General features: G+C 33.1%; 3 protein-coding genes across 4 annotated transcripts; all 3 read right to left on the reverse strand.

Annotated features, from left to right (window-relative positions):
* On the reverse strand, positions 8,728-9,819 carry LOC109222958. Its single transcript, XM_019387238.1, has one exon. It carries the CDS (start codon positions 9,618-9,620, stop codon positions 8,814-8,816), a length of 807 nt encoding a protein of 268 aa, XP_019242783.1. The 5' UTR covers positions 9,621-9,819; the 3' UTR covers positions 8,728-8,813.
* On the reverse strand, positions 19,586-20,437 carry LOC109219041. Its single transcript, XM_019383446.1, has one exon. It carries the CDS (start codon positions 20,435-20,437, stop codon positions 19,586-19,588), a length of 852 nt encoding a protein of 283 aa, XP_019238991.1.
* On the reverse strand, positions 21,601-26,734 carry LOC109208707 (dihydroceramide fatty acyl 2-hydroxylase FAH1-like). 2 transcript variants are annotated; one of them, XM_019371858.1, is made up of 7 exons: positions 26,567-26,734; positions 25,443-25,508; positions 23,797-23,889; positions 23,405-23,601; positions 23,172-23,277; positions 22,464-22,610; positions 21,601-22,034 (listed from the first exon to the last, which is right to left on the reverse strand). In XM_019371858.1, exons 2-7 carry the CDS (start codon positions 25,491-25,493, stop codon positions 21,918-21,920), a joined length of 711 nt encoding a protein of 236 aa, XP_019227403.1. In that variant the 5' UTR covers positions 25,494-25,508; positions 26,567-26,734; the 3' UTR covers positions 21,601-21,917. The 2 variants fall into 2 exon arrangements, with proteins under 2 accessions (XP_019227403.1, XP_019227397.1); XM_019371852.1 differs by lacking the exon at positions 26,567-26,734 and adding an exon at positions 25,637-26,514.

Raw genomic sequence — 27,987 nt, forward strand, 5'->3', positions numbered from 1 at the left:
TATACAAGTGTCTGAGGAAACACAATCAAAGCTAAATCTTAAACAAGAACAAGTTTTCAAGACTATATTACAAAGATTCGACTCTGGTATAACAGGATTATTCTTTGTAGATGCCTCCGGTGGAATCGAAATAATATTTTTATGTCACGCATTACTTGCAAATATCATATCAAGAGACATGACACTATTAACAATAATAGCAAGTGATGTACCAATAACGATTTTATTATGAGGCCACCCACTTTAGATTTGATATACATCTTCAAACAATTTAAATAACCATCACAAATTTATAAGAAAAGCAAAGTTGATAATATGGGATGAAGAACTTATTGCTAAGTGTCAAATGATCGAAATAATTGCCCGGAGTTCTAGAGATATATTGGATATTAATGAACCGTTTGGTGGAAAATTAATGGTTTGGGAGGTGATTTCTGTCAAGTACTACAGGCAGTTCCAAAATCGACAAAAACATAACTAACTTGCCAAAGTTATACTTTTGGCCTTAAATGAAAAAGATTCAACTCACAAGAAATATAAAGTAAGAACATATCAAGATTTAGTGTCTTCTTGCTTCGTGTCGAAAATGAAGAAAAGCATCCAATAAAAGATGATTTGGTTCTTCCTGAACACTTGGTTATCAACTCCAATGGTAATAATAGTGGATTTAATAAGAGAAATATTTCTATCATTAGATTAAAACGCAAATTGTGCAAATCACATGATAGAATTAAAAAGATATCTTAACTAGCAGAAATGAATATGTTGATCAACTAAAGTAAAGGTGGATTGCAAAATTTTATAGTAAAAACAAAATATTTTTTAATTTTTGACTCAGCAGAAATGATACCAATAATTACTACCAAGAAGAATATACTTAAATACTTTAATACCAAATGGCCTTCTACCATACATTTTTGTTGTCAAGGTTAATATTTTTTTTACGTATGTTAGTGTCAACGCATATATTATAGACTAAGTTAAAATTGATCTTCTATTATATATAGGTTGATTTTGAAGAAAAATATGTCCGTCATGCTACCGAAAACTTAGATACACCGAATAACTTATGTAATAGCACACAGATAGTATTTAGAAGTTTTCACAATAATGTCATACATGCAAAAATTATGATACTGGTCATTGTGCTTCTAAGTATAATTTTATCCCTAATTCAACTTTCGTCTTCCGGAACTAAGGAATATCCTTTTAAATTTATATGAAAATAATTTTTAGTATGTTTATGTTTTGCAAATATAATAAATATACAAGGACAAACATCCTAAATATTAGACTATATTTACCGCAATATATTTTCTTGCACGAACAACAGTATGTTACACTTTCAAGAGGGATATCAAGAATTCAGATTTAGGCAAATCAACCAAAGCATTAGGAGGTAACATACACAAAAAAAATATTATTCACAAAAATTATCTAACACGACAAAATTGACCATTTTTGTAAGTTTTGATGCTGTCCCTTTATTTTAAATTCATGTATTATGCTAATGTAACGATATTTTTCGGCATTTAGATGATTGTTGTATTATTATGCATAAAATTACTCTCATTAATTAAATTTTATTATTCTTTCATATAAATAAACGTTTAAACCATCACGTGTCATTATTAACGTGCAACGCACGTTCATAGATACTAGTAAGAATAATAATTGTAGAACTCGTTTATTAAATAGGGCGTACCAACTTTTAGAAGCATTTCAATTTACTAGTTGAAATTGCAAAAGCTAGTGGGAAAATAACACCGTATAGTCGCTCTTAAAATAATTAGTTTTAGTGTACGTGTATTGCAAGTGTACATCGCGTCAATTAGTATAAAACGTGTAAAAAGAATAAATTATTAAAAAATAGCAACTGATGTTAAACTAAAGATATTTGTTCAAATGATCAAATGAATGTTATTGCATTAATACAATAGGTGAAGTCAATACCTCCAAACTATATTAAGATGATGAATTTAGTTGAATTAGTTATACGGAGTAGAGATTTTATTATTATTATTATTATAATTATTCTTATTATTATTATTATATAAAATATAAAATATGTTATGTTGTTATATCTTACGCAACATCTCTTTTATTAATATATATTTATAATATCATAATACAAGAAAATAGTAAATTACTTATTAAATAATTAATTGTCAATTTTGGACAAACTGATTTTTTTACAACTAAGCGCGCAGTCTTTCAGTTGATACAAATAAAGTATAAAAACTTTATGCTAATCATCGTGTAAGGAATAAATCAGTTTTCTATTTTTTTGGACAATACAAAAATTTAATCTAACTTTAATTATCAAGATTCTAAAATAAATATTTTATGTAAGAAAAGTAAGGTTACACTACTTTATAACAAATGATATTAAACTCTATCATTGACAATTTTGAAATTTTAAAATTAAGTTCACTGAGGACAAATTTTTAAATTTATAGTTATTTCAAAGTTGCAAGTACATTAGTTTATTTAAAGTTTAAATATCAGTTATAGTTACAATTTTACATATATGGATGTAGACTAATTTATTTTTAAAATTAACATTACCACTAATAATTTTAACTTCTAGAAATTTATACGTACTTAAAGTTAAAATCAAAACTCTTTAAAAGGAAAAAGGAAAAAATTTAACATGCATTGGTGATGTCTTTCAGGTAATTAATTATTTAATATATTTGTAAAAGAAAAAGATACTAATAATTATATATATCAGAGGCTAAGAATACGCATTAAATTCCAAACGCATGTTTAAAGTCCATAAGAAAATAATGTTGGTTTAAGGAAAGAATTGAAGTAAAGTAACTTTTAATTGAATTTGAAGTCCTAAATATTAGGACCTTTTATGTAGTTTAAAGTTTAAAAAAATCAAAAATAAATAAAATTTATTTGTTTTTGAACTCCTAAATATAAGAAAAATAATTAAATGACCGTTTTATCTAGTATGGAATCTATTTTTAAAAAGGCGAACAACATTTTGCTAAGGGTCTTTGTGCTTTTAATATATACTAGTCTCTGAACACGTGCGTTGCACTGTGTCCCATATCACTTGGTACAGAATTTTTGAAACGATATAACTAATATTAAAACTTCTGCATAATGAGTAACCAAAAATTTGAAAGGAAAGAGCACAAGCTGAAATTGATCGATATATAGTCAGGCTATTCGAATGACTTGATATCACTGTTATACTTTGTAGTTGCAGACACTCAACCAAAATGGTCTAACTTTTTCTTGTGCTGTTCTAATATATCACATATTCAGCTTGATAATTTCTCGTTTTTTGATTTTTCATCTTTACATAGTTTTAATGTGTATATGAACAACGTCAACTATGTTTACAAATGTTTCACGTCTTAAAGTTTGTGCCTTGTCGTTTAGAAATTGTAGCCTTCTTTTGACAACCGCATACGTATCAAGAAGTTATCCCATGAAAGTACTCCATCTGTCTATCTTTTACTTGTCCATTATACTAATAAAATATTCACTTTTACTTGTTTAGTTTGGAAAATCAACAAATAATATATCGTTTTATACCCGTTTTTCCCTTATTACTAAGTACTACGAAACATTTCCAATTCATTTCCCAATATTTTGAATTTATAATTGTCAAGTTAATTTTCAATTAGGGGTGATATAGTGAAATTATAATTTTATTAGTTACTTCTTAAAAAGGTGTGTCTAGCCAAATATGGACAAGTATAAATGAACATAGAGTGGTATTTTGTAGGATACCTAGTAATAATATATATGTGGCATAATTGCACATAGAGGAATGCGTTGTCTGATTATAAGTCCTTTCAGATAATTTAACATAATAATACAATTGAATAGTATAAATGTAATCGCATTATAAAACACAATAAGATAATGCATGCCAGATATCAGTAGTTTGATATTTTAGTACTTCATGAAATTTTTAATTTTCAGGTTTAATATTTAATGACTACAAAAGAAATTGACAAACAAAAAAAATATGAGAATAAATTAAATACTTATAGGTATGTGATGTGTAACACCAAATTTCAAGGAAAAAAATTACAAGCTCAAACTTAAAAAGAGTAATGGAGGTATGACATGCCTAGTAAAGGCAATTCTCTACTTTAGAATAAAATATTAATTTTATCACATATTAAAATGTGAAACTATTATTAAAATCAGATCACACGTGAAATATCAATTATAAATCTTTTAAAAAGATTTCTCACATTTTAGCTTGACTTCAAACTATTGGCTAGTCTTTTCATCTCTACCTAGTCATCGTGTATTAATTTTTTGTGTTCAATTTTAATTATTTTTTTGGTGAAGCACGTGATGTGACGTGACGTGAAGCTTCTAATTTTGCTGTTGATTCTAGACCTTATAGATATATTGGAAAATGACTTTTCTTCGTTGTTTTTTTATTCAGCGATTATTTTCACTATCTAAATGCTCTAAATATTAATATATGCAATTGATTGCTAGAATTTCTTTTTTTCAAATTTTCTTTCTTTCTGTCTAAAGATATTCTTCAGGTTTCATCTCATTGAATTACGAAAATACTAATAATTTAACTCTCTAAACAAAGATAAACCCTAAGCTATATCAATTATCAGAAGGAACCGTGTTAGACAAAAGTAACCCACAGTCTTTGAATGTTTATCGTGGAGAAAAGGAAAAAACTATAGCTCTAGTAATGGAACCAGTCATTTTCATAAATAGTCCGGAAAGCAAAGCGTAAATTTATATCCAAAGGAGAAAAGAAAACAATAAACAAAACAATCAAAATAAAATATGATAATCAAGAATAAGTGCATCAGATTTAATATTGCAGGCGTATAAATTATAGTCTATAAATATATGTGCTGAGTTTCCTCTAAAGAGTGCGGCACAATGAGACTTTCTTTGATCACATATGTGTTGAAGATAACAGTAATAACTGGTTAATAAGGGGAAAAAACTAATTGGAAAGTAATAATGCAGCTCACCATAAACTAAGTCCAGTATAAACTAAGTTCACGAAGATTTCTTTACCCGGGCGTTGTAACTGGAGTTGAGCAAAAGAAACAAAAAAGAGCCTGTTCTTCTAGGAGAAATTTCTCACAAAGAAGCGAAAATGAAAAGATGATGAAGTAATTTGACACCTGTTATATATCTGTATTGCTGAAAATAGATTACATAATAATCTTTCTGAAAACAAAAACAGAAAGTTAACAAAAATTAAATTCCGAAAAACAGTAAACTTCTTCAAAATAAATTCTGAAAACGTTGTAGGAACAAATCGAGCCCACTGAATACACAGTGTGTCCTTAAGGAAATTATTCCCCTCGAGTACCCGAGGTTTTGGAATATATCCTCCCAGGATGAACGATTTAACTCACCAGTGTATCGGTACCTAAAACTCTGGTGATCGGCGAACCACTCGATGGTCGTAAAACACACTGGAATATTTTGTGCAGAAGAAGAAGAAGAAGATTCAGAAAATTTAGTAAGTAAATATTCTGGGATTTGAAGGTATATTTATAGCCAACTTGGTGCTGTTTCTGAAGAGGTTTGCAACCTTTCAGAACACCCATAGCTGTTGGAACAGGTGTGACACTGTTTCAGAACAGCCATGGCTGTTCAAAATATTACAGGAAATATAAACGGATTTAAAATAATCCGGGAAAGAAAACGGGCCGGACCGGACCGGGTCGCGGGTCATGGGTTATTTCGGATTAAATTTTCTTTAATTAATTTAATTAATTAATTAAATATTTGAAAAGAATTTTGTCCAAAAAGATTAATCAATCAATCTTTGACAGATCCAAACCCAAATCCGAAACCGAAGCCGAAGCCGAAGCCGAGCGAGCGACGACGGCGACGGCGCGAGGCTTGCCTTCTTCTTAGCTCTTTAAGAGCTAAAAGATGAGCTTCTCTTTATATACACAAAGATTTTCTTTCCTTCTACCAATGAGGGACAAAGTGCATAAGTGAAATGAACTCATTCAAAATTTCACTTCCCTCCATTTCTTTTCCCACCATTTTCCATTCACACCTCTTTTGTTATTATTTATTAATAACAAACCCAACAATCCCCCACATGAATGGGGAATAGCTATAAACTCAAAGGAATGCACGGACGTGTGTGTGTTTTACAAGCAAGAATTGATTGCATCTGGATAAGTAGGTTTCCCTTTGAACTTTCCGTAGTGAAATTATCGGATATACTCGGTCAATCGGTAGATTTGATATCTTTGAACCGTCGAGCTTTGTTGTATACCTAGACAACATAAGTCACACAATCAATCCTTAACCATCTATGGTTCTCACGGTTATGTTCGTTTCAGCCATGAACACCGCCTGGTTTCATGAGTGCTTAGAGAAATGGGCCTTTACTTTCATTGTCCTTGAAGCGGCTTACACTTCACACTCACATAGGTGATTCCTAAACGTGTAATCCTAAAGACACACTATCTGGTCATATCCTGCCAGACTTAGCAAATCATTAAAAAGCTTTAAGCTTTATTGACTCATCAAAAAGCCTTAATGCTTTACCTCGTTTTTGAACATTGTCTTCATCACGAGAATGGGTTGAGTTAGTTGACAATGTTGAACCGTCATTCATAACTTTGTTTGATCTCTTTGAACCTAGCTCTTGGGATCTCCAGTCTGCTAGGTAGAGTTACCGCCATGATGACTTGCCCTAGGCCTTTAACCCCATTCCCTTTGATGATCTTTCAACCGCCTCTCTAGATAGGCCTTTTGTAAGTGGATCCGACACGTTATCTCTTGACTTTACGTAGTCAATTGTGATAACACCACTAGAGAGTAGTTGTCTAACAGTATTGTGTCTCCGTCGAATATGACGAGATTTCCCGTTATACATAACGCTCCCTGCCCTACCTATTGCCGCTTGACTATCACAATGTATACATATAGGTGCCAAAGGTTTGGGCCAAAATGGAATATCTTCCAAGAAATTTCGGAGCCATTTAGCTTCTTCACCGGCCTTATCTAAAGCTATGAATTCAGATTCCATTGTAGAACGGGTGATGCACGTTTGTTTGGATGATTTCCAAGACACTGCTCCACCCCCAATTGTGAAAACATATCCACTCGTGGATTTAACTTCAGATGATCCGGTGATCCAATTTGCATCACTATATCCCTCAATCACGGAAGGTACCCCAAAACTCGTTTCATTGCCATCCAATGTATTTGATTGGGATTACTTATAAACCGACTCAGTTTGCTAATAGCACATGCTATATCTGGTCGCGTACAATTCATGATATACATCAAACTTCCCAATACTCTTGCATAGTTCAGTTGTGAGTCACTTTCACTTTCATTCTTTTGAAGTGCATATAAATTGAAATAGAAAAAATATTTACTACTCAAAGCACTTAATAACCTTTAAAGTAGACGGCAAAAATCAGAAGGCTAGAATGTAACTTCATTACATTGGATTGATGGAATTAATTGAACACCTGACTTTCAATCGCAGAAAAAAAAAGGAAAAAGCTAGGTAATTTTCGGAGGATGGGTACCGTGTGCTAGTCAAATAGTCTAGTAAATAAATTGTTTGATTGCACAAGGTAAATTTTAATTGATTTTGATATCCTAAATATTAGAATTTCCTATGTAGTAATTTAAATAAGGAAAACTTTAATAAGCAAAATTTTAATGGATTTCAAAGTGCTAAATATTAGGGAAATAATACAATGACTATTTTGTCTAATGTAAACTCTATTTAAAAGGGGTAAAAAATGCGAACGACATTTCGCTAAGGGCCTTCGTGCTTTTAATATGGTATAGATATAGATAATCGGAAATATATATATATATATATATATATATATATATATATATATACACATACATACATTCTCTATGTTATATAAAAAGTTATATACTTTTTCGGCTACCAAATATAATTAATTTCTGCGCGGGCTAAAAGCGCAAGAAAAGACCAATTTATAAACACATTTCAAGGCTTTAAACGTGGTTTTGTCATTTGTGCAGTCTTATAACTAGTTTGGCCAGGATTCCTTTTTTGTTTACGGCTAAAAGTACTTTTTTTTTTGTCAAAAAAATATTTTTTTTTCTAAAAAGGTGTTTGGCCAAGCTTTTAGAACTAATAAAAAAGTGTTTAAATAGAAGCAAGAAAAGCAGTTTCTCCCCGTAAGCAGTTTTTCGAAAAGCACTTTTGGGAAAAAAAATATATACTAAAAGTGCATTTCAAAACACTGGTCAAATACTAATTATTGTTCAAAAATATTTTTTTAATAAATTATTCAAACACAAACAAACTGCACTTTAAAAAAAACTGATTTTAGAAGCTTAGCCAAAATCCTTAGTACTCATTTTCACCTACTTGGGGATGAAAACTAATGTTTCTTTTCTAAAATACCTAAAGTAATAGGTGAAGATTTTTTTCTTTCAATAATGACTAAAGAGTTATCTTGCAAGGGAAAATACTATTAACCTAAACCAACAATTACATTGTGTGCCATTCACTGCGATTTTTCTCTATACATTTGTAATAATACAAAAGGTTTGATAAATTATCAGTAAGTCCAAGGTTTTCAAAAAGAAACAGGGGAAATTATTTGGCAAGGCAATGTAATATATGATTCAGTAAGATCTGTTAAGTTATACTCTTGTACATATCAGAGATTTACAAGATATAATACAAAACCCCTAAGCTAAGTGGTTAATCAAATGTTGAGCTTGTGCATTCCAACGAGGCTTAATCAGCACTTCATAAGAAGCAAAAACTATTCTACTATCTAAATATCTAGTTAGATTTTTTGAGCAAAACTTGTTTACTTTCACTTGACAATCATTGAACTTATTTTCTTTCTGAACTTCTTTGGAAGAAATTTCTTCATCTTGGATTTCATATTTGATTTATGAGACTTATTTTTCTTGGATTCCAACAATTCACTCCTCAATTTCTCTTCTTTCCCCATTGAGTCCATTCCTTCACATTTCAATTTGCTATCCCAATTAGACTCATCAGTTTTCTCCTTAACACATTGATTAGCCAACTCTTCTTGCAGTGATGGTGCTTTATAAACAAAGTCATCTTTTTTTAACTCTACCATTTTGCCTCCAACAAAACTCCAAACCCACTGTACTGTCAAAAGAATCCTCCTTTGAGCTCCTACACAAGGCATGAGCCATCTACACAAATATTCCAAGAAGAGAAACAAACAAGCTGACATGGTTATCCCCATAACAAAGTTCTTTGCTCCTAAAACTAAAACTACTACAAGAAAAATCTTCACAAGTGCTATTAACACCTGATTTGTATCAACATCAAATCTTTCACCTTTTTCCTGGCAACCCTTTAACTGAGACCCCTTATTAATTGTGTAAGTGGCTGGTGAAGGTGGAGACATAGGAAAAGGCAAATGCAAATTCAGATAAGAAGGAGAGCTCAAAGTGGACTTAGCCACCTTTTTCTTGGAAGGTTTAATGAACCTTTGGCGATTCTTGACAAAGAGATCTATAAGGGAAGTAGGGAAACCAGTCTCTACTATAAGAGGAGATCCACCATTCCTGTGAGAACGAATATGGTCCTTCACCAATTCACATACACTTGTCTTCTTCACCTTCTTCCATGGAAAAGACATGCTTGCAAACTCCAATTCAACAAAAAAGAATTTTGTTTTCTAAAATTTCAGTAGCTGAGGAATTTATATGGGGGAAATCCAGAGCAAATAAAGAATAGAGCTTGGGAAGTAGCAGAGAAGGAGGGAGGAGTATTTAAAGAAATCCAAAGAAATGTACAAAACCGTATGCTTAAGTTTTAGATTAGTGGAGGAAGGTGTCGTGAAGGAGAAAGTAGAAACACTTACTCATTATTTAAGGGGGACAAGGTTCTATTATAGTGCCTTTCCTTTACTCTTTTTCACTTCAAAGTACCTAACACTTTATGTAGCCACAATAATTTTGGCTTTCATAGTCTTTGTTTATTTGTGTTCTTTTCTCATGTGGCAATTGCAAGATTGTGATTGGGGAGAGGAGACACGTGGTTAGGTGAAAATCAATATTAGGTCTCATGATACACAAGCTTAATACTATTACAAAGAAAAAAGATACTGCACTCAAGATTCCCCAGTGTAATGCAAAAGAGTGAAAAAGGCACCCTTATAGAGAGTGGGGCTCTAAATGCACATGTTTCATGTAAGAATGTTGGGAGTCAAGGACGCTGTTGTACTTGTTGTTCTTCACCGCGTACACTACTGAAGGATTGCATATACCACGTATACTACTGAAGGATTGCATATAGATGTTCGTAACACGCAGCGGAATATAAGAACAATCCTAGACAGATCTTTTGTGTTTAAAATTTATTTATATCTCAAAGGTCGGATCTAAGACGTACCAGGTGAAGAGAGTCTCGTTTCAAAATTCTTCGATAGTGCGAAGACTATATGCGTATCCACACCGAGACCGACCCTTGCTATCAACTCTTTGATCAATAAAACCGGCGAACAAATTGAATAAAAATTTGTGCTGAAATTTTCCTCAAAAATCTCAACTCAAAGATCGAAGAACAAGAAATATTTTTCTTGTAATTATATTTTCTCTCTTGGCTTTGTATTGTATTCTAACGGCGGCTCCTCCAAGGAACTGTGTTCGTCACCCTATTTTGGTTGATATATATATATATATATTGTATTGGGGAAAATTATATTTATATATAAAGGTGACGTGTCAAGACACGTGGATTAGTCAAATGGTCAAAGAATCGCAATTAACCACGAGTCAGGAGTTACAACAGATACGAGCAAGGAAAGAGGAAGAGGCACGGGACATCAGACAAGTAACACGGCGCCCGTACCTGTTTAAGTCATTTATATCCGAGAATCAGAAGGAATGAATCTGACAGCATACGAGGGTCCAAATACAATATTTGATAAGTATTAAATGCTGAAAACGTTAGAGAATATGCAACGTAGCATTCAATGTCATTTATTGCCCATAATAACCTTATTATGACCAAAGTAAGGCACTTACATCTAAGATAGCAATAAAAGGAGAAGACTGAACAATTGTAGGGACACGAAAAATCATCTGAATATACTTTGGTGATTATTATCTGAAAAAAGAATCACCTGGGAGATCCCCGGTTGTTATCTCTGCGTTGAGTTGTACTCCTTCTGTGATTATTTTGTCTTTGTTGTAATTGTTGTTATCAAATCAAGTCTTTTAACTGTTTAGATTCCTTTACTGCTGTGATCCTTTGTGTTGGAATCCATAATGTTTACAATACCTCGCCGTATTATATATATATTTCAATACTTCAAATTTCAATAATTGTTACATTTTTAACTCAATTAGTTTCTCGATTAAATTTCCTTAAACCGTTTGAGGTTGTATTTTACTTAAAAAGAAATTTCTACTAAGTTAATTTATTAAATCCCATGTTAAAGGTAATAAATTATTTGATGTTGTATTTTAATTGAAAATGGTACCTTATTCAAATGATTTTTAATAATAACTTCATCTTTTCTTGTTGAGTTCCTAGTTGGTTTAGAAACTGTACTCTATTTTATGCTATGTAAATGAGACTCCTTGAACATCTTAATTTCATTGGTTATGGAACCTATGTACTGAGTAACATGAGAACGTCGTTTCGCAAAGTGAGATAGAAATATGTGAGCACGAGGTGCCGGGTGTGCTAAAGGTTTGGTAATTTGAGGTTATGATATGAGACATCGAGTTTGAGATGGCTGGAATTGTGCATCAGAAATGATATAATTTATTGAGTTGATATCGCCTTCTTATTTGAGTACATTTTACTTGTCTGTGTCCCAGCTATGTTGGTGTTAATTTACTTGGTTACCTTCGTTTTCATCCGTGTTTCCCTTTACTGTTTCTACTGTTTGTAGTTTGAGTTTCTCCATGCTGCTGATATTACCTTGTTATCGTATCTCGATAGTTTATCATTATATCCTGTTCAGTTTATTTGACCAGTAGGTACCTTGATTATTCCTCGTCACTACTCCACCGAGGTTAGTCTTGATACTTACTGGACACCGCTGTGGTGTGCTCATACTACACTTCTGTACATTTTTGTGTACAGATCCAGGTATTTGGTCGATAGTAGCTGTACGGATCATGGTGGCGGAGACTCAAGGTAAACCTGCTACCGCGTTCGCAGGCCTCGGAGTCACCTTTAGTTGTATTTATTTTCATTGGTTCCTTTTATTTCGGAACAGTGACGTATTTATTTTGTATAATTACTCTTAGAAAAGCTTATGACTTGTACCACCAGTTTTGGGAATTGTAATTTGTTCAGAGTAATTTAATATAAAGTTAGCAAATATCAATGTAATTTCAGTTAATGTTAGGCTTACCTAGTTTAGAGACTAGGTGCCATCACGAGCCCTTCGATGGTATTTTTGGGTCGTGACATTAACTTATATGTACACATATTTTATTCACAATAAAATAATAACAATCCATATGTTATCAAACAATTTGATTATTGCACAAGACACATGTATTATGGTTTGAACTTTTCATATATAATCTTAAAATATTTCGTAAATAAATTTTAGACACGAGAAACCATGGCTCTGATACCACTGAAGGATTGCATATAGAAGTTCGTAAAACGCATCGGAAGACAAGAACAATCCTAGGCAGATCTTTTGTGTTTAAAATTTATTTACATGTCAAAGATCGGATCTAAGACGTACCTGGTGAAGAGAGTCTCGTTTTAAAATTCTTCGATAGTGCGAAGACTCTATGCATATCCACACCGAGGCCGACCCTTGCTATCAACTCTTTGATCAATGAAACCGGCGACCAAATTAAATAAAAATTTGTGCTGAAATTTTTCTCAAAAAAAATCTCAACTCAAAGGTAAAAAAACAAGAAACACTTTTCTTGTAATTATATTTTCTCTCTTGGCTTTGTATTGTATTCTCACTTTCACAAAGTGAATTTTCTTCTCAAGACTTAATATTGGTCTTTGCGGCTCCTCCAAGGAACTGTATTCGTTACCCTATTTTGGTTGATAGCCGTGTATATATATATATATATATATATATCATTAATCACAACCTTTTTCCCATTTGACTAAGGTAATAACTTTGGCGTGTGTTTACCTTGAAATGGTAATAACAATTAGATTTGATTTTGTGGTTCTTAAAATATGTGATCTGTTTTTATGCTAGTTGTTAGGGAATAGATGCTAAGTGAAGGATTAGAAATTAAGATGATAGCTTGTAGTTGGCTTAATAATCGAACCGAAATGAATGGGAATCGAGGCCTCGAGCTTGCGTGTGCGGGGCCTCGAGGTCGAGTCGGATGCCCGGTTAAGAGCAGTCGATGAAGGATTAAAAGTTATGAGACCTGTGGTGGAGGCTCTCTATGATCAATAATGAGCAATAAATGATGAACAATTAATAGAACACAATGAATATAAGCAATAAATGTAAATAATGAAACCAAGAGAATGTGTTCAAGCTAGAAAGCAGAGAATGTTCTTGTATTGAATGTAATCTGTTGTATTTCGTGTATCAGATGCCTTTTACAAAATGACAAGGATCCCCTTTATATATTGAGAGAAATTCCAACATAGTACATGAGTAATTATTACAAAGAAAAGTAGCTGGCACAGCTACTCACTAGTCTGGTACAAACTAGGGTTTCCTTTGCAGGTTTTATCAGCTTTAAACACATGCCTTGGGAACTTCCCGCTAGTGCGTCGTAGCCGTTGGTTTGCACTGTCTCGAGGTTGATCATTACGAATCCTCAGGGGTGAACTCTGAGCTAGACTTCAAGCCTCCCGGGAGTGGTCTTTTTTTAGGCGCCTTAGTGATCATAAAATCGAGCCCTCTAATTTTTACCGGACTTTTCTATATATAAGAGCAATTCTAAATTAAGACTTATATGTATATTCATAATTTCCTCGGAAATACAAATCCATGCCTTATGGGAATTGATAGTCGACACGTACGTCCTTTGTGGAATCCAACTCCAATTGGATTTCACCTTTATGGACGTTCAGTAACTAATCCAATTCAAAATTAGATTAACTAATAAGTCTTTTGTTATTTTATATAAAATAAGTATCAATCATTTATCACATACATATATTTTAACCAAGAAATATAATTTAATTTTCTATCCCATTTAGAAAACTTTAATTTGTTCACAATATTAAATATATCCTCTATGCTAGCAAAGAATATAATAATATTTTATTTGAATTAATAATTAAATTTATTAGACTAATTAAATTCTTTAATTTAATTATCAAATAATAAAATAATTAATCCTTTAGCAAAGATCAGACCACTCGTTAGTGTGCGACCCTATAGGTTCAATACTGAGCCGGTAGTAAATTGATCACGTCAATATACTAATCAAGGGTGGAGTCTAGCAACACTCCTTAACTGCCAGATATCATGAAGTATACAATTTACTCTCAAGAACCCGTAGAAGAATAAAGTAATATTTTCTTATGTCCTTATAGCTCTGAGTCACCCTAGGATATGGTTCAACTGTCAAATCCTAATAGGCGACCAACTATGTGCTCATGTCAAATATAATCGACCATTGAATGACCTAAGAAACTCTTTTCTTCTTTCATTCAATTGCCCTGGCCAAGGTCTTAATTTGGTCGTTTATAATTCATGACAACATGGAGCTTAAACTCATTACCAAGAGTTGACAGATTCCATCTTGATCAATCACTATCTACAAGCATTTAACCATACCCAATATCCTTTCAACTATCGCCCTAGGGCAGTAGATGTCCGGTATCAAAGCACAATAAATAACTCGTCAATTACTATAATGATCTCAGGTCAAAGGAAACTGTTACATCACATTCTTCAAGAGAATATCCTATTGACAGTTTATGGTAATTCTAACCATTAGGAATTATCCAATGAGTCGGTTCAATGATCATATCTCTATATGCATCATCTATTTATATGATTTAGTTAATGAGATCAACTAATCTTTATCTCATAAAGACGATCGCATAAATATTGATCTAACTGTATTACTAATGACCAAATGAATAATCCTACGATCAAGAACAAGTTTAGATTAAATTGTAAGAGACTTCACTCTCATTATCATGATCTCCATCACGATGACAAGTCTCAAAATTTAATCAAGGACCTTATCAAATCAATCAAGCAATTGATAATAACTATGATAAAAGAATATCAAAATGCCATATATTTTTATATCAAATAACGTTCACAAAAAATTGTTCAAATCATCACATATAAGATTGGATCTAGGGCATATCCACTATATCCCTAACAACTACTGCATATGGCTGTAATCAACAAGGGGGAAATGAATAGTGCAATTTTTACTATAATTTGATCATGTTATGTACCATGAATAATATGGTTCTCAAACCTCCACGTAGGGACGCAAAGTGGTGCGGGTGCGGGGAGGGTTCTATCTTAACCCGCAAAATTTTGATCCGCCCCGTATAGCTCTTTTAACCCGCATCCACCCAGCCCACATCCACCCCCCATCCCCGCCATGCATTTTTTGTTTCTTTTCAGTTTGTCTTATTTTTATTTTTTTCTTATTAATTATAAGCATACATAAGCTAAACAATAACCATTTAAATTTAAAATCAAGCATTCAAAGTGAGTACTGAGCACCATAATTTAACTACGACGTTGTCAATCTCATTTTATTTCAGGTGAGAAAATGAGGGCTAACATGAGAAATTCCTCGGTTAGATTTTAGATTTTCTATCCTCGAATGCCAAATAGCAAATACCTAGTCTTTTCACCGGTTATATTTAAAAAGGTATAATTTTATAAAGAAAAGGAATATACAATAGTAACAAGATGAAGCAAGTAGCAAGGAAAAAAAGGCAATCTTTCCATATCATTGAGTACAATCAAAAATTTAAGCTAAAAGTTTCCCACTGGGATGCGATACACATCCCAATCTTCAATTCAAAAACTAACACCCGATATATCAATTCTATTACTTCCAAAACCTGTACAAAATGGAGATACTAACAACAATTTACAAATGCTATTTACTAAAAGGTCAACTTGTCAAAAAAATTAAAGTATTTTATTCATATTAGTAAAGATCCTATTAATTCATCCATCACAGATGAAGGAAAAGTGAAAATAAATTCCATAACAACCACAAGAACTTGAAACTGTAATTTCGTAAAAAACTTTAAACCCACACCCGCACATGCCAAAAAAAAATTATTTTAACCCATCCCACACCCGCATATGTACAAACCCGCACCGCCCCACATATGTCTAAACACGTCTTGCACCGCCCCATTGCCATCTCTACCTCCACTCAACTAGCTCAAACGACAACAAAAATAATGCTATATAGTCAGCGTACTTCTTCTATTTCTACTAGCTAGTCTCAGGTTACGTGTGTTGCGCGTGTACCCTATATCAATGAGTATAACTTTTAAAATTATACAAATATTATTAATCAATGTGTTTGAGTTATTAAATATAAACTAAATATAGTAAACATTCTCTGAAAATGATATATATCAATTCTTTTTAGGTGTCTAGCCATTTGAGCTGGTATAACTATTAGTAATTATAGGTATAAAACATAGGTAAAAAAATATGAACTAATAAGATCCTTAATTGATAAGAGTTAGAACACCTTGCAAAAAAGGAATTCAAATTTCTTATATATTTACAAAGCAAAAGACTCAGAGTTTGAGAACCTAAATATCCTTAAATATTGAAGGGGTGTAGCCTACTATTACTGACTTTAATAACAGTTAGTTCTCATTTATTCTTTGTGAACTTTGCCGTTTAATTTTAGATTATTTTATATTTTGCAAAAAAAAAAAGTAAATTACATAATTCAAGTAAGAAAAAGTTTTATACAAGGTATTTAATATGAGAGTCTTTTATATATTCAGATAATGAAGAACTTAATGCACAAAATTCAGTTGATTTAAACTCCTAAATATTAAAAAAAAGCTTAAGCACAAGCAATCATATTCAAAAGAAAATAGAATAAGTAGATCTAAATTGCAATCCCCTGTTTTGTAATAAAGTATTGGAAAGAAATATTAATAGTTTAAAAGATCTAAGAAATTTAACACACTATTTTTTGGACTTTTATTTATTCCCCGAACAAATACTTGGAGGGGAAATGTGGGGCTTTGCCGCTTTAGGCAAAAGTAATTTTGCACGCATAAGAATAATAATTGTAGAACTCCTTTATCAAATAGGGCGTACCAACTTTTAGAAGCAATTCAATTTACTACTAGTTGAAACTGCAAAAGCTAGTAAAGATCAATTTGTAAACACATTTTAAGGCTTTAAACGTGGTTTTGTCATTTGTGCAGTCTTATGACCCGTTTGGTCAAGTTTTTTTTTTTTTGTTACTAAAAGTATTTTTTTGTCTAAATTTTTTTTTTTTTTAAATTTAAGGTATTTGGCCAAATTTTTAGAAGTAAAAAGGTGTTTAAGTAGAAGCAGAAAAAATAGTTTCTCCCCGAGAACACTTTTTCAAAAAGCACTTTTGAGGAAAAAAAATATATTTAAAAGCATATTTCAAAAGTTTGGTCAAATACTAATTACTGTTCAAAAGTATTTTTCAAATAAATTAGCAAAACACAAACAAATTGCTTCTCACCAAAAGTATTTTTTTTTTCTTAAAAACACTTTTGAGAAAAGCTCTTTTAAAAAAAATTGATATAGCATGTTTGGTCAAGCTTTTCCAGGACCAAAATTTTAAAGTTAAAGTGTTTGGCCAAACTTTTAGAAGAAAAAAAGGTGCTTTTGAATAGAAGCAGAATCGATTTTGGAGAAGCAGAAAAAAGTAATTTCTCCCTATAAGCACTTTTGAGAAAAATACACTTAAAAACACTTTTTAAAAGTTTGTTCAAATATTAATTGCTGCTCAGAAATGATTTTCAAATTAATTAGCCAAACACAAACTGTTTCTCACCAAAAGCACTTTTGAAAAAAGCACTTTTAAGAAAAAAATAAGCTAATATTAGAAGCTTGCAAATAGACTATTAGTACCCACTTTCACCTCCTTCTGGATGAAAACTAATGTTTCTTTTTCTAAAGGGAAAACCCTCAAAATTGCCCTCGTGGTCTTCGAAATGGCTTATCTGTACCCTCCGTTTGAAAATAAGGTCACATGTAACCTTATCGTTAAACAAGTGGTCCACCGATACCCTTCTTGACTAACGGCTCCATTTTGGGCCCTTTGTTTTTCCTCGAAAAATTCACATCACGACATGTGTCCTCCAAAACCTCTCTCATTTTTTTCTTTCATGCCCCTCACTTATTTTACCCACATTTCGCACCCCTTTAACCCATCCGCATCAGATCCCTAACAATACTTCACAGCAATTAGCTTTTATAATCAAAGCGTACTATCACCCTCAATTAGCTTTTATAATCAAAGCGTACTATCACACCATTTCTCGCCATCTCGAAGAACGTAAGATTGAGAACAACACAATCACCATTTACATGTCGATCAGATATATTTTTTATTGGGTTAAATTTTGTACTACATATTACTTTTTTACTTTCTAAATTCTTCGATTAATAATGAATTTAGACATGGTAATAAATTTTAACAACGCAATCATCATCTACGTATTACTAATGAATGGTAATTTTTGTGGTGAAGTATTGTTGGGGGTCTGATGCGGATGGGGTAAAGCGGGTGGGACAGGTGGGTAAAATAAGTGAGAGGGCATGTAAAAAAAATTGAGGGTGATTTTGGAGGACACGTGTCGTGATGTGAATTTTTCGAGGAAAAAAAAGGGCCCAAAACGAAGCCGTCAGTCGAGGAGGGTATTAGTGGACCACTTGTTTAACGGCAAGGTTACACGTGACCTCATTTTCAAACGAAGGGTACAGATAAGCCATTTCGAAGACCACGAGGGCAGTTTTGAGCCTTTTTCCCTTTTCTAAAATACCTAAAGTAATAGGTGAAGTAGCCATGATCATTCTAAATATATATATACNCTACAAGTTTCGATAGACATTCTAAATATATATATATATATATATATATATATATATATATATATATATATATATAAAAGTGGGTTCTAAGGTTTAAACTTTACACATGATTAAAGACATTTTTTTTGGTCTCTTTTTCTAATACTTACATTTTATTATGAGAAGATGCTCACAAGCTGAAGAGTTATCTTGCCAGGGGAAATACTTTTAACCTAAAATAACAATTGCATTGTGTGCCATTCACTGCCATTTGTCCCTATACATTTGTAAATATACAAAAGGTTCGATAAATTATCATTAACTCCAAGGTTTCAAAAAGAAATAGGATAAATTATTTGGCAAGGCAAGGCATTATTTGATTCAGTAAGATCTGTTATCTGTATAACAAAGTTAATCTTGTATGTATTAGAGATTTAAAAAATATACTCCTAATACAAAATCTGTAAGTTAAGTGGTTAACCAAATGTTGAGCATTCTACCAAGGCTTAATCAGCACTTCATAAGAAGCAAAAACTATTCTACTATCTACATATCTGCAATTCACAGCTTTCTTGGAATAAGTTGAAGTATTCTAGTTAGATTTTTTGAGCAAAACTTGTTTACTTTCACTTGACAATCATTGAACTTATTTTCTTTCTAAACTTCTTTGAAAGAAATTTCTTCATCTTGGATTTCATATTGGATTTATGAGATTTCTTTTTCTTGAATTCCAACAATTCAGTCCTCAATTCCTCTTCTTTTCCCTCTGAGTCCATTCCTTCATCTAATTTTCTATCCCTACTTGACTCATAAGTTTTCTCCTTAACACATTGATTAGCCATATAAGAGCAATGAAGATTTGCTAACTCTTTCTGCTGTAATTGCGCCTCAAAAACACAATCATCTTGTTCTTCTTCTTCTTCTAACTCAATCATTTTGCCTCCAATAAATCTCCAAACCCACTGTACTGTCAAAAGAATCCTCCTTTGAGCTCCTACACAAGGCATGAGCCATTTATACAAATATTCCCCCGAATATTCCAAGAAAAGAAACAAACAAGCTGACATGGTTATCCCCATAACAAAGTTCTTTGCTCCTAAAACTAAAACTACTACAAGAAAAATCTTCACAAGTGCTATTAACACCTGATTTGTATCAACATCAAATCTTTCACCTTTTTCCTGGCAACCCTTTAACTGAGACCCCTTATTAATTGTGTAAGTGGCTGGTGAAGGTGGAGACATAGGAAAAGGCAAATGCAAATTCAGATAAGAAGGAGAGCTCAAAGTGGACTTAGCCACCTTTTTCTTGGAAGGTTTAATGAACCTTTGGCGATTCTTGACAAAGAGATCTATAAGGGAAGTAGGGAAACCAGTCTCTACTATAAGAGGAGATCCACCATTCCTGTGAAAACGAATATGGTCCTTCACCAATTCACATACACTTGTCTTCTTCACCTTCTTCCATGGAAAAGACATGCTTGCAAACTCCAATTCAACAAAAAAGAATTTTGTTTTCTAAAATTTCAGTAACTGAGGAAGGAGAAATCCAAAGCAAAAGATCTAATAAAAAGTTGAGACAAGATGCAAGAACATTACAAAGGTAGAGACTTTATAGTTTTGGACTGTTGGGACATGTCATGATCTTGGACAATAATATAGCTGGAGAGAACTTATGTCTGTTCACGGGTATTTATTTGAAAATAAAGAATAGAGTTTGGGAAGTAGCAGAGAAGGAGAGGATGATTTAAATAAATCAAAAGAAATGAGTTTCAAAACCTTATGCTTAAGTTTTAGTTTAGTGGAGGAAGGTGTCGTGAAGGAGAAAGTAGAAACACTTGCTCATTATTAAAGGGGGACAAAGGTCCTATTATAGTGCCTTGCCTTTACTCTTTTTCTTTTCAAAGTACCTACAACTTTATGTCTAGACACAATAATTTTGGCTTTCATAGTCTTTGTTTATTTGTGTTCTTTTCTCATGTGGCAATTGCAAGATTGTGATTGGGGAGAGGAGACAGGTGGCTAGGTGAAAATCAATATTAGGTCTCATGATACACAAGCTTAATACTATTAAAAAGGAAAAAAAGATACTCCACTCAGTATTCAAAAGAGTTAAAAAAAAAAAGGCACTCTTACAGAGAGTGGGGCTCTAAATGCAGATGTTTCATGTGAAAAATGTTGGGAATCAAAAGAGCTGCTGTAGTTGCTGTTCTTCACCGCGTACACTACTGCATATGGCAGTAATCAACAAGGGGAAAATGAATTGTGCAATTTTCACTATAATTTGGTCATGTTATGTACCATGACTAATATGGTTCTCAAACCTGCATTCAATAGTCAAACTACTTCCATTTCTGCTAATTCCAGAAACTCGCCATGCATAGTATCTTCCAAAATATAGTACCAAAAATATTGCGAAGAATTAGAGGGATATTTGCTTATGCAGGTTGACTAATGAATGACTACATCTCCTTCACTTAATTCACAATGGATAGCTGCATAGACACCTCTTCCATACAATAGGAGGTTTCATCCTTGCATGATTATGCTCATTGCCATTAGATGCAACTGCTGACACAAAATAGTGATACCTTTCTAAATAAGTCAATGTTGTAGATTGAAACTCAGGTCAGTCAAGTAAGTTCACCGGGAAAAAAATTGCTATGCATTAACCAGATTTTTCCAATTGCCAAACTTGTAAAAGATACAATAATTGGTCAATATACCGCCTAATGATGAAGATAAATACAACCTGGATGGACTGATGAACACAATATTTTGCAGCAAGGTTATGTAACCCTTACACAAGTTGTCACAAGGCTGAGATGCAAATTTGCCGATTAAAGTGTGACATGAACATAATGGCAGATGAAAAAATGGAACTAGATTTCAAAGAATAAAATTCTAAACCCTTCTAATAGATAGCACTTAGTACTGTAATTCTCCTCCCCAAAAGGAATCATATGTTCTTGGCTGATGTTGAATGTGGTAGCGTTCCAAATACCTTGTCCCAGAAAGAGGAGGTAATGCCAAAACCTTTGTTCTGGATACGAAAATGATGATTCAAGTGATATTTCTGTGAAAGGGGCAAAAAAATCACCAGTTAGGTTCATTGAACAGGTTAAGAACACCTTTTCGAGATTCACAAATTGAGATGAAACTCTCGCTTAGAATCAAACCCCCCACCCCCACCCCCCCAAAAAAACCCAAACCCACGCCATAGCCCTTCCTTAGAGTACTAAAGAAGGGATTGGACCACATACTAAAACCTGAAATTAACAGTCTCAATTCTCAAGTACCACAAATGATTATAAAATAACTTGCTATGCTATCATAAAATCACTGGTTAGTAGTTGGATAAAATAGATTAAAAACCAGCAGGGATGTAAAAACAACTCCCCAAAACTGACAAGTCTTACACCTAAAAGGAGACATCTCGGAAAACTAAATAAACAAACAGCCACATGGAAGTCGTAGAGAGGTATCCACAAACATATCCTCTTACCTTAAGACTTTTAGGCACTTCATTTGTCGGTTGTCCGTGATGTAAGTAGTAGTGGGTTACATCATACATAACGTAGCCCAATAGACCGCCTCCAAACAAAGCAGGAGCAGTAGAGGGAGTCGCCAGCAATTTGATCAAGTTCCAGAACTGCAATTACAAAGCACTGTATCACAAGCTGTGGGAAAGGTAGATAGTCATAGCTCTTCAGCATATTAACACAATTAAGCATTTAGTATACTTGTGATCATTATCACTTACAAGAAGCAAATAATAACGTAGTAGTTTTCAACTTGCTACATTTTATATATAACTACCAACTTTGACTAGCTGTTGAAGTAGGCTGGCATTATATTCCGAGTCACTTTGGTCTTGTTGAAGTTTTTTCAAAATCAAACTAGATTTTGTCCAATGGTTTTCCGTGCAGATTCATGTAATAATTGATGTATACGCTCTAAAATTCTAGTTACTTCGACCTTCTTTTTTCACTTTAAAGGCAGATTAAGATGCCTTTGCCAAGGCGTAGTTTGACCTCTGAAAACAGAATGAAGCAACAATCAAGGAATGGAGGGAGTATTATCTTTTCATTTCGCTAGTGGCGCTTTCAACCATTAGAAATTGGGATCTTTACATTTGTGTGAAAATATTTAAGGGAAAAAACAGGGTTCGCAGTAAATATAAAATGAGGCTATGATATGAAATCCAACATACAGGTATGCAAAGAACAGCCGTTGCAGCAGGTGGAAAAACAAGCCGTAGACCATCCATGGGATGCTTATGATGACAGCCATGAAGAAGATAATGAGCAGTGTTTCCCCTGTAAAACACACGGGTTTAAGAACACAGGAATAAAGAACCAAAAGCAGCGGGAAACCTCAGGCAGAACTGCAGAAATGATACATTCCCATTTCAGGTTACGCAAAAAGAACAGAGAGAGCACTGACCAATAGCTCGTCGTATTAATGTGGAAAAGAAAACGATGAAGAGTGTATTCCATCAGTGTCCAGATGAAAATGCCAAAAGCCACCATCAATGCCACCTCCGGGACAGTATGACCCATACGGATAGACGTGAAGATACTATAGCATACAACTGGAAGCCATATGGTTGGAATTGCCCACCAAACTGTGCGAGTCAGAAACTGCTCCACAAATAAAAGTTATCAATACCTTCTGTATATAGTGAGATGATGTAAAAAATGAGTTATCCCACGTGACGTGGAAAATTTGTATGGGATGCATTCTAGCAAGTTTTATAGCATACTTGTCTTACATAAACCGTATGACAAATGAAATCTCAAGCTAATGAAGAAAATGAAATCTAACGGTAACAGTACCTCCCAAAAATCACTTTCGAAAAATCGCGGACCTTCCTTGCTGACAATGGGCTGGTGAATCCACTCTTGGTAAGCTTCTCCAAGGTGGCCAACCTGAGAGCACATTTCAGAAGTCAACACATATAAGAAAAAGTATTAATGGAATAAGTATTTTGAGGACAGCTTATTTACTACTAATTTCAGCTGGAGATAGAGGGGTTTGGTCTAAGGAACATGTTAGACATGACAGAAGACATCGCAAAAACTACTAAACAAAAACAAAAAGAAGAAGGCGAAGAGGAGCTTGCAACATTAAAACCATAAATAGTTTCCCATCTGAAAGATCTTGTGAAGGAAATACATCACCACATTTTATTCCTTTCTGCCTTTTTTGTCATTCCTTCTATTTTTCTGAACAAGGAAATGCAGATCTTAAGAATGCCATAGAGTGAAAAAAATAAAATGATAAGGCAAGCGTATCGACCCTTGATAGGAGGGTGTGGACGTCGAGAATTAGAATAATAGGTTAGTAGGTAGTGGAGCATCTTTCTTTTACCTGTAGTACTAGTATTATTCTCGTATTTTCTTATTCTTAGATTTCAATTACTACATGTCATCTCTTTTTGCTGTAGTTTTCTTATTATCTTGGTATTGTTACTGCTTCTTTTCCATGGCTTCTCCACTACCGTATTTCTTTTCAACACTGCTATGATTATGTTTTTCTTGAGCCGAGGGTCTATCAAAAGGTCTGCGTACACACTATCCTCCCCAAACACCACTTGTGGGATTGCAGTGGGTTTGTTGTTGTGGTTGATAAGGCAAGCATCTCTGCTAATTCATACTGGAATAATCTTAATTACTTAAAGGAAAACCCTTATATGATTGGCAACAAAGAGGATCAAGGGACAGGAACTGTAAGATAAACCTTAAAGAGATGTGTGCAGATCTTTAAAAAAAAGATACATCCCTTGGATTTTGTTAGCTCCCTGATCTTACGATAGGAATCTCTTATGTAATGGAGCTAACATTCTCTTTTGTACCTACTGCATCTTCTTGATGCCATCAACGAACTTACATAGTTTATCAAAAATAAGAATAAAAATAGCAGATACATCCTCCATCCGAAAGAATAACAAAGTTTAAAGTATGAGAATCAAATGTTCTACTTTTGGCAGACATTTGGATATCGCTTCCTCAATTTTATAAATTATTTCGAACCTACACAGAATACTCCCTCCATCACATTTTAAGTGAACGTGCTTGCTTGACTGAACACAGAGTTTAGGATGTGAATTACACCTATTGTATTATTTCAATCAGAGTGAAAGAAAATAGAAAAGTAGTGACAAATGAGTTCATAGAGAAAACATCATATCAAAGTTTCGGAGCTAAATCTTTAATGAGTTTGAAATTCTTTACAATTGCAAGAAAAAAATGTATAGGATAATACTATTAGTTGCACGGCATCAAACATTTTGAAAGGTCCCAAAATGGAAGTGTCATGTAACTTTGAGTGAAGGGAGTACTATAAATTACAATTTGTTACAATTAAAAATATTTTTAAAATGTTTGAAGAAAATGTAGCAAAAGAAACATCAACTTCCCAAATGATAACAGTAACATATACAATAGGGCAGAAGAAAAAATGTAAAGGTGTACAGTATTACCTGGAATACAAGTGCTTTATTTAAATCTACATTGAAGCCCTGTGCAACCATTGTGGGACTCGGCAGCTAATTGATAGATAAAGCAAAGAAAACAGAAAATAGTCAGAAGGTTGCAAGGATATCATTCTTCATGAAAATTTCAAGAGCAACTGCTGAGATGAGAACAGCTCCAATAAAGAAAGTAGAAGACAAACCATATAGCCATCCGCAAGGTGCTACTTGACGACTTTTTTTCCTTCTTATCAGTACTGTATTACATTTTTTACTTCCAGTCCATCTTGGCACTTATAGTTGATAGTGAACCATTCTATTCCTTTGGGCACTTAAGTTAAACTAATTAAGTAACTCAAAGGATTGAGCCCGAACAAGATTTCATGTCATATTTCAGGGTGCTCACGGGTTTGGGAGGAGAACTATTAACTCAAACAAAAAAAATAGCTTGACCTATTCCATTTGCAATTTGTCTTCAAGGGACATTATGGCAAATTGTGCAAGCGTGCATATCTCCTTTTTTATGAGACACTTTTATTTGATCAAGCAAACATTGCGTATGTATTAAGTCAAATGTTATCGCAAGAATTAAGAAAAAAAACTGATAAGCCTCATATGATCGTTTAGCATTTGTCTTATCCCAAGGAGCTACCCTTTTGAGAAGTTAAAGGCGGATTTTTTTTCTTCAATTTATCAGGTAAAAGAAACATCCAAAGATTTATATTTTTCAACAAAAGTCTGAACTTTACTCCATGAAAGCACTTTTACCCCCAACTTTGCACAAAATCATTAATCTATCCATCTATTTACTTTTCAGAAACCACTGACCTTTGCTCCATAGCACCTTTCACCTTAAATTACTACCAGCGAGACAAATTTACACATTATGAAACAAAAATCTACCAAGCTACCCCATTTTACTGAGGTGCATCTGATCTAACTAATGAAAACCAAACAAAAATCCACAATTTACATTTAAAGAATCAGTTTTCTCACAAACTGTCAACTTAATCCACAATGCCAAATCACCCATCACTTAATTCACACGCACACACAAGACACAAAAATCTCAAAACCCCGCATACTCTAACGACAGAGATCTATTTCATAAAAATAACAAAGAAAAGACTTACAGAGAACAATGCAGGCCTAGCTTGTGAGTTTCAGCAGAGATTTTCTCAATTGAGTGGATCCCAATGATTCAGCAAAAAGGTGTCTCTTTCTCTCTTTCTCTCTCTCTCTCCCTAACCAGACCACAAAACCTAAAAGTTAATACTATTAGAGTGATTTTATTTTGTGTGCACAAAATAAAATTTTTCATACTAGTACTACACTGCTGGCATATGATGTGATATTTTATGAGTTCCTTACTTTATCTTTTCTGTTTTTTAATTAATTTTTTTTCATCGTCAATTATTACTCCATCCGTTGGGCACGAAGTTTAAGAAAAAATTAAGACTTTTGGAATTTGTGGCCCTAAACAAGTCAAAAAGGGGGCCAGAGTATTTGTATGATTATAAAATCTTCTCATTAAGGATAGAATTGTAAGTTTAAACTAAACTGTTTTTAAATTTAGAGGGTTCATTCTTTTTGGAACGGACCAAAAAAAAAATAGGTTCACATAAATTGGAACGGAGGTAGTATTTGGTTAGTGGAAGATCTTGGCCGTAAGAATAGGTAACAGTTGATTTGGGGGGAAAAAGACGGCAATCTAAGCAGTGTCTCTCTGGCCTGGATTCTTACACTTGCCAGTCTGGCCAGTCACGGGTACAAGTACAACTCACCCGTGTCAAACCCATTGTGTATGTGCGTGAAATAGTAGCAATTTGGATTTTGTCAATTGTAAAATAGTAGTGTTACGTTGTTCGGTCGATATTAATAAATATAAATATAAATTTATATCGGCTTATATGGGTTTAAGATGGATTTAATTGATATTTGGAACTACATGATTGCTAAAAATCCATGCAGCCAACTTCAAATTATTTTAATGAGATGTTAATGGCTAATTTATGAACAAAATTAGATCAACTTAGTCATTTTCTATGGGCTTTGATTTTTATACGTTGTCTTTTGAGTATTCTCTTATTAAAAAATAATTTGAGTATGCTCTTATCAAAATAATAGCATGTGTACTCTGTTAACAAAAATTAGTTTGAGTATTTACTTAACAAAAAATAGTTTGATATGGTCTTATCAAAAAATACTTTTGAGTATTCTAGTTTGGCTTTGATTTCAAAATGACACCATTTTGGTTTGTGAAATTGAACTTAGGAAGAGATTAGAGAAGCATAGGAACATTTGTACATTCACCTTGTAACAATTTTTGCCCCTTTTTTACTTTCCAGAAGAATCTTCTTTTTAAAATAACCTACTTTCCAAAAGAATCAATTTTGTCCCTTTTTCTTTTGGAGAGTTAACTTATAATACCAATTTTTGGACTTGAATTGGGATTATTTTGCTTCTTGTAAATAAATTTTAGATAGTACGAACTATTGGAAAAATCTATGAGGTGCAATTTCTCCTATTTCCAAAATAACTACGTATATAATAG

The sequence above is a fragment of the Nicotiana attenuata genome, chromosome 2, assembly GCF_001879085.1.
Source record: "Nicotiana attenuata strain UT chromosome 2, NIATTr2, whole genome shotgun sequence".
Lineage (NCBI taxonomy): Eukaryota > Viridiplantae > Streptophyta > Magnoliopsida > Solanales > Solanaceae > Nicotiana > Nicotiana attenuata.

Excerpts from the sequence above, each read along its gene's own strand:
- LOC109222958 (XM_019387238.1), bottom strand. The coding sequence starts at position 9,620 with ATGTCTTTTCCATGGAAGAAGGTGAAGAAGACAAGTGTATGTGAATTG.
- LOC109219041 (XM_019383446.1), bottom strand. The coding sequence starts at position 20,437 with ATGTCTTTTCCATGGAAGAAGGTGAAGAAGACAAGTGTATGTGAATTG.
- LOC109208707 (XM_019371852.1), bottom strand. Across the intron at positions 23,278-23,404 it reads ATTAATACGACGAGCTATTG|GGGAAACACTGCTCATTATC; the intron begins GTCAGTGCTCTC and ends TGTGTTTTACAG. Across the intron at positions 22,035-22,463 it reads AAGTGCCTAAAAGTCTTAAG|AAATATCACTTGAATCATCA; the intron begins GTAAGAGGATAT and ends CCCCTTTCACAG.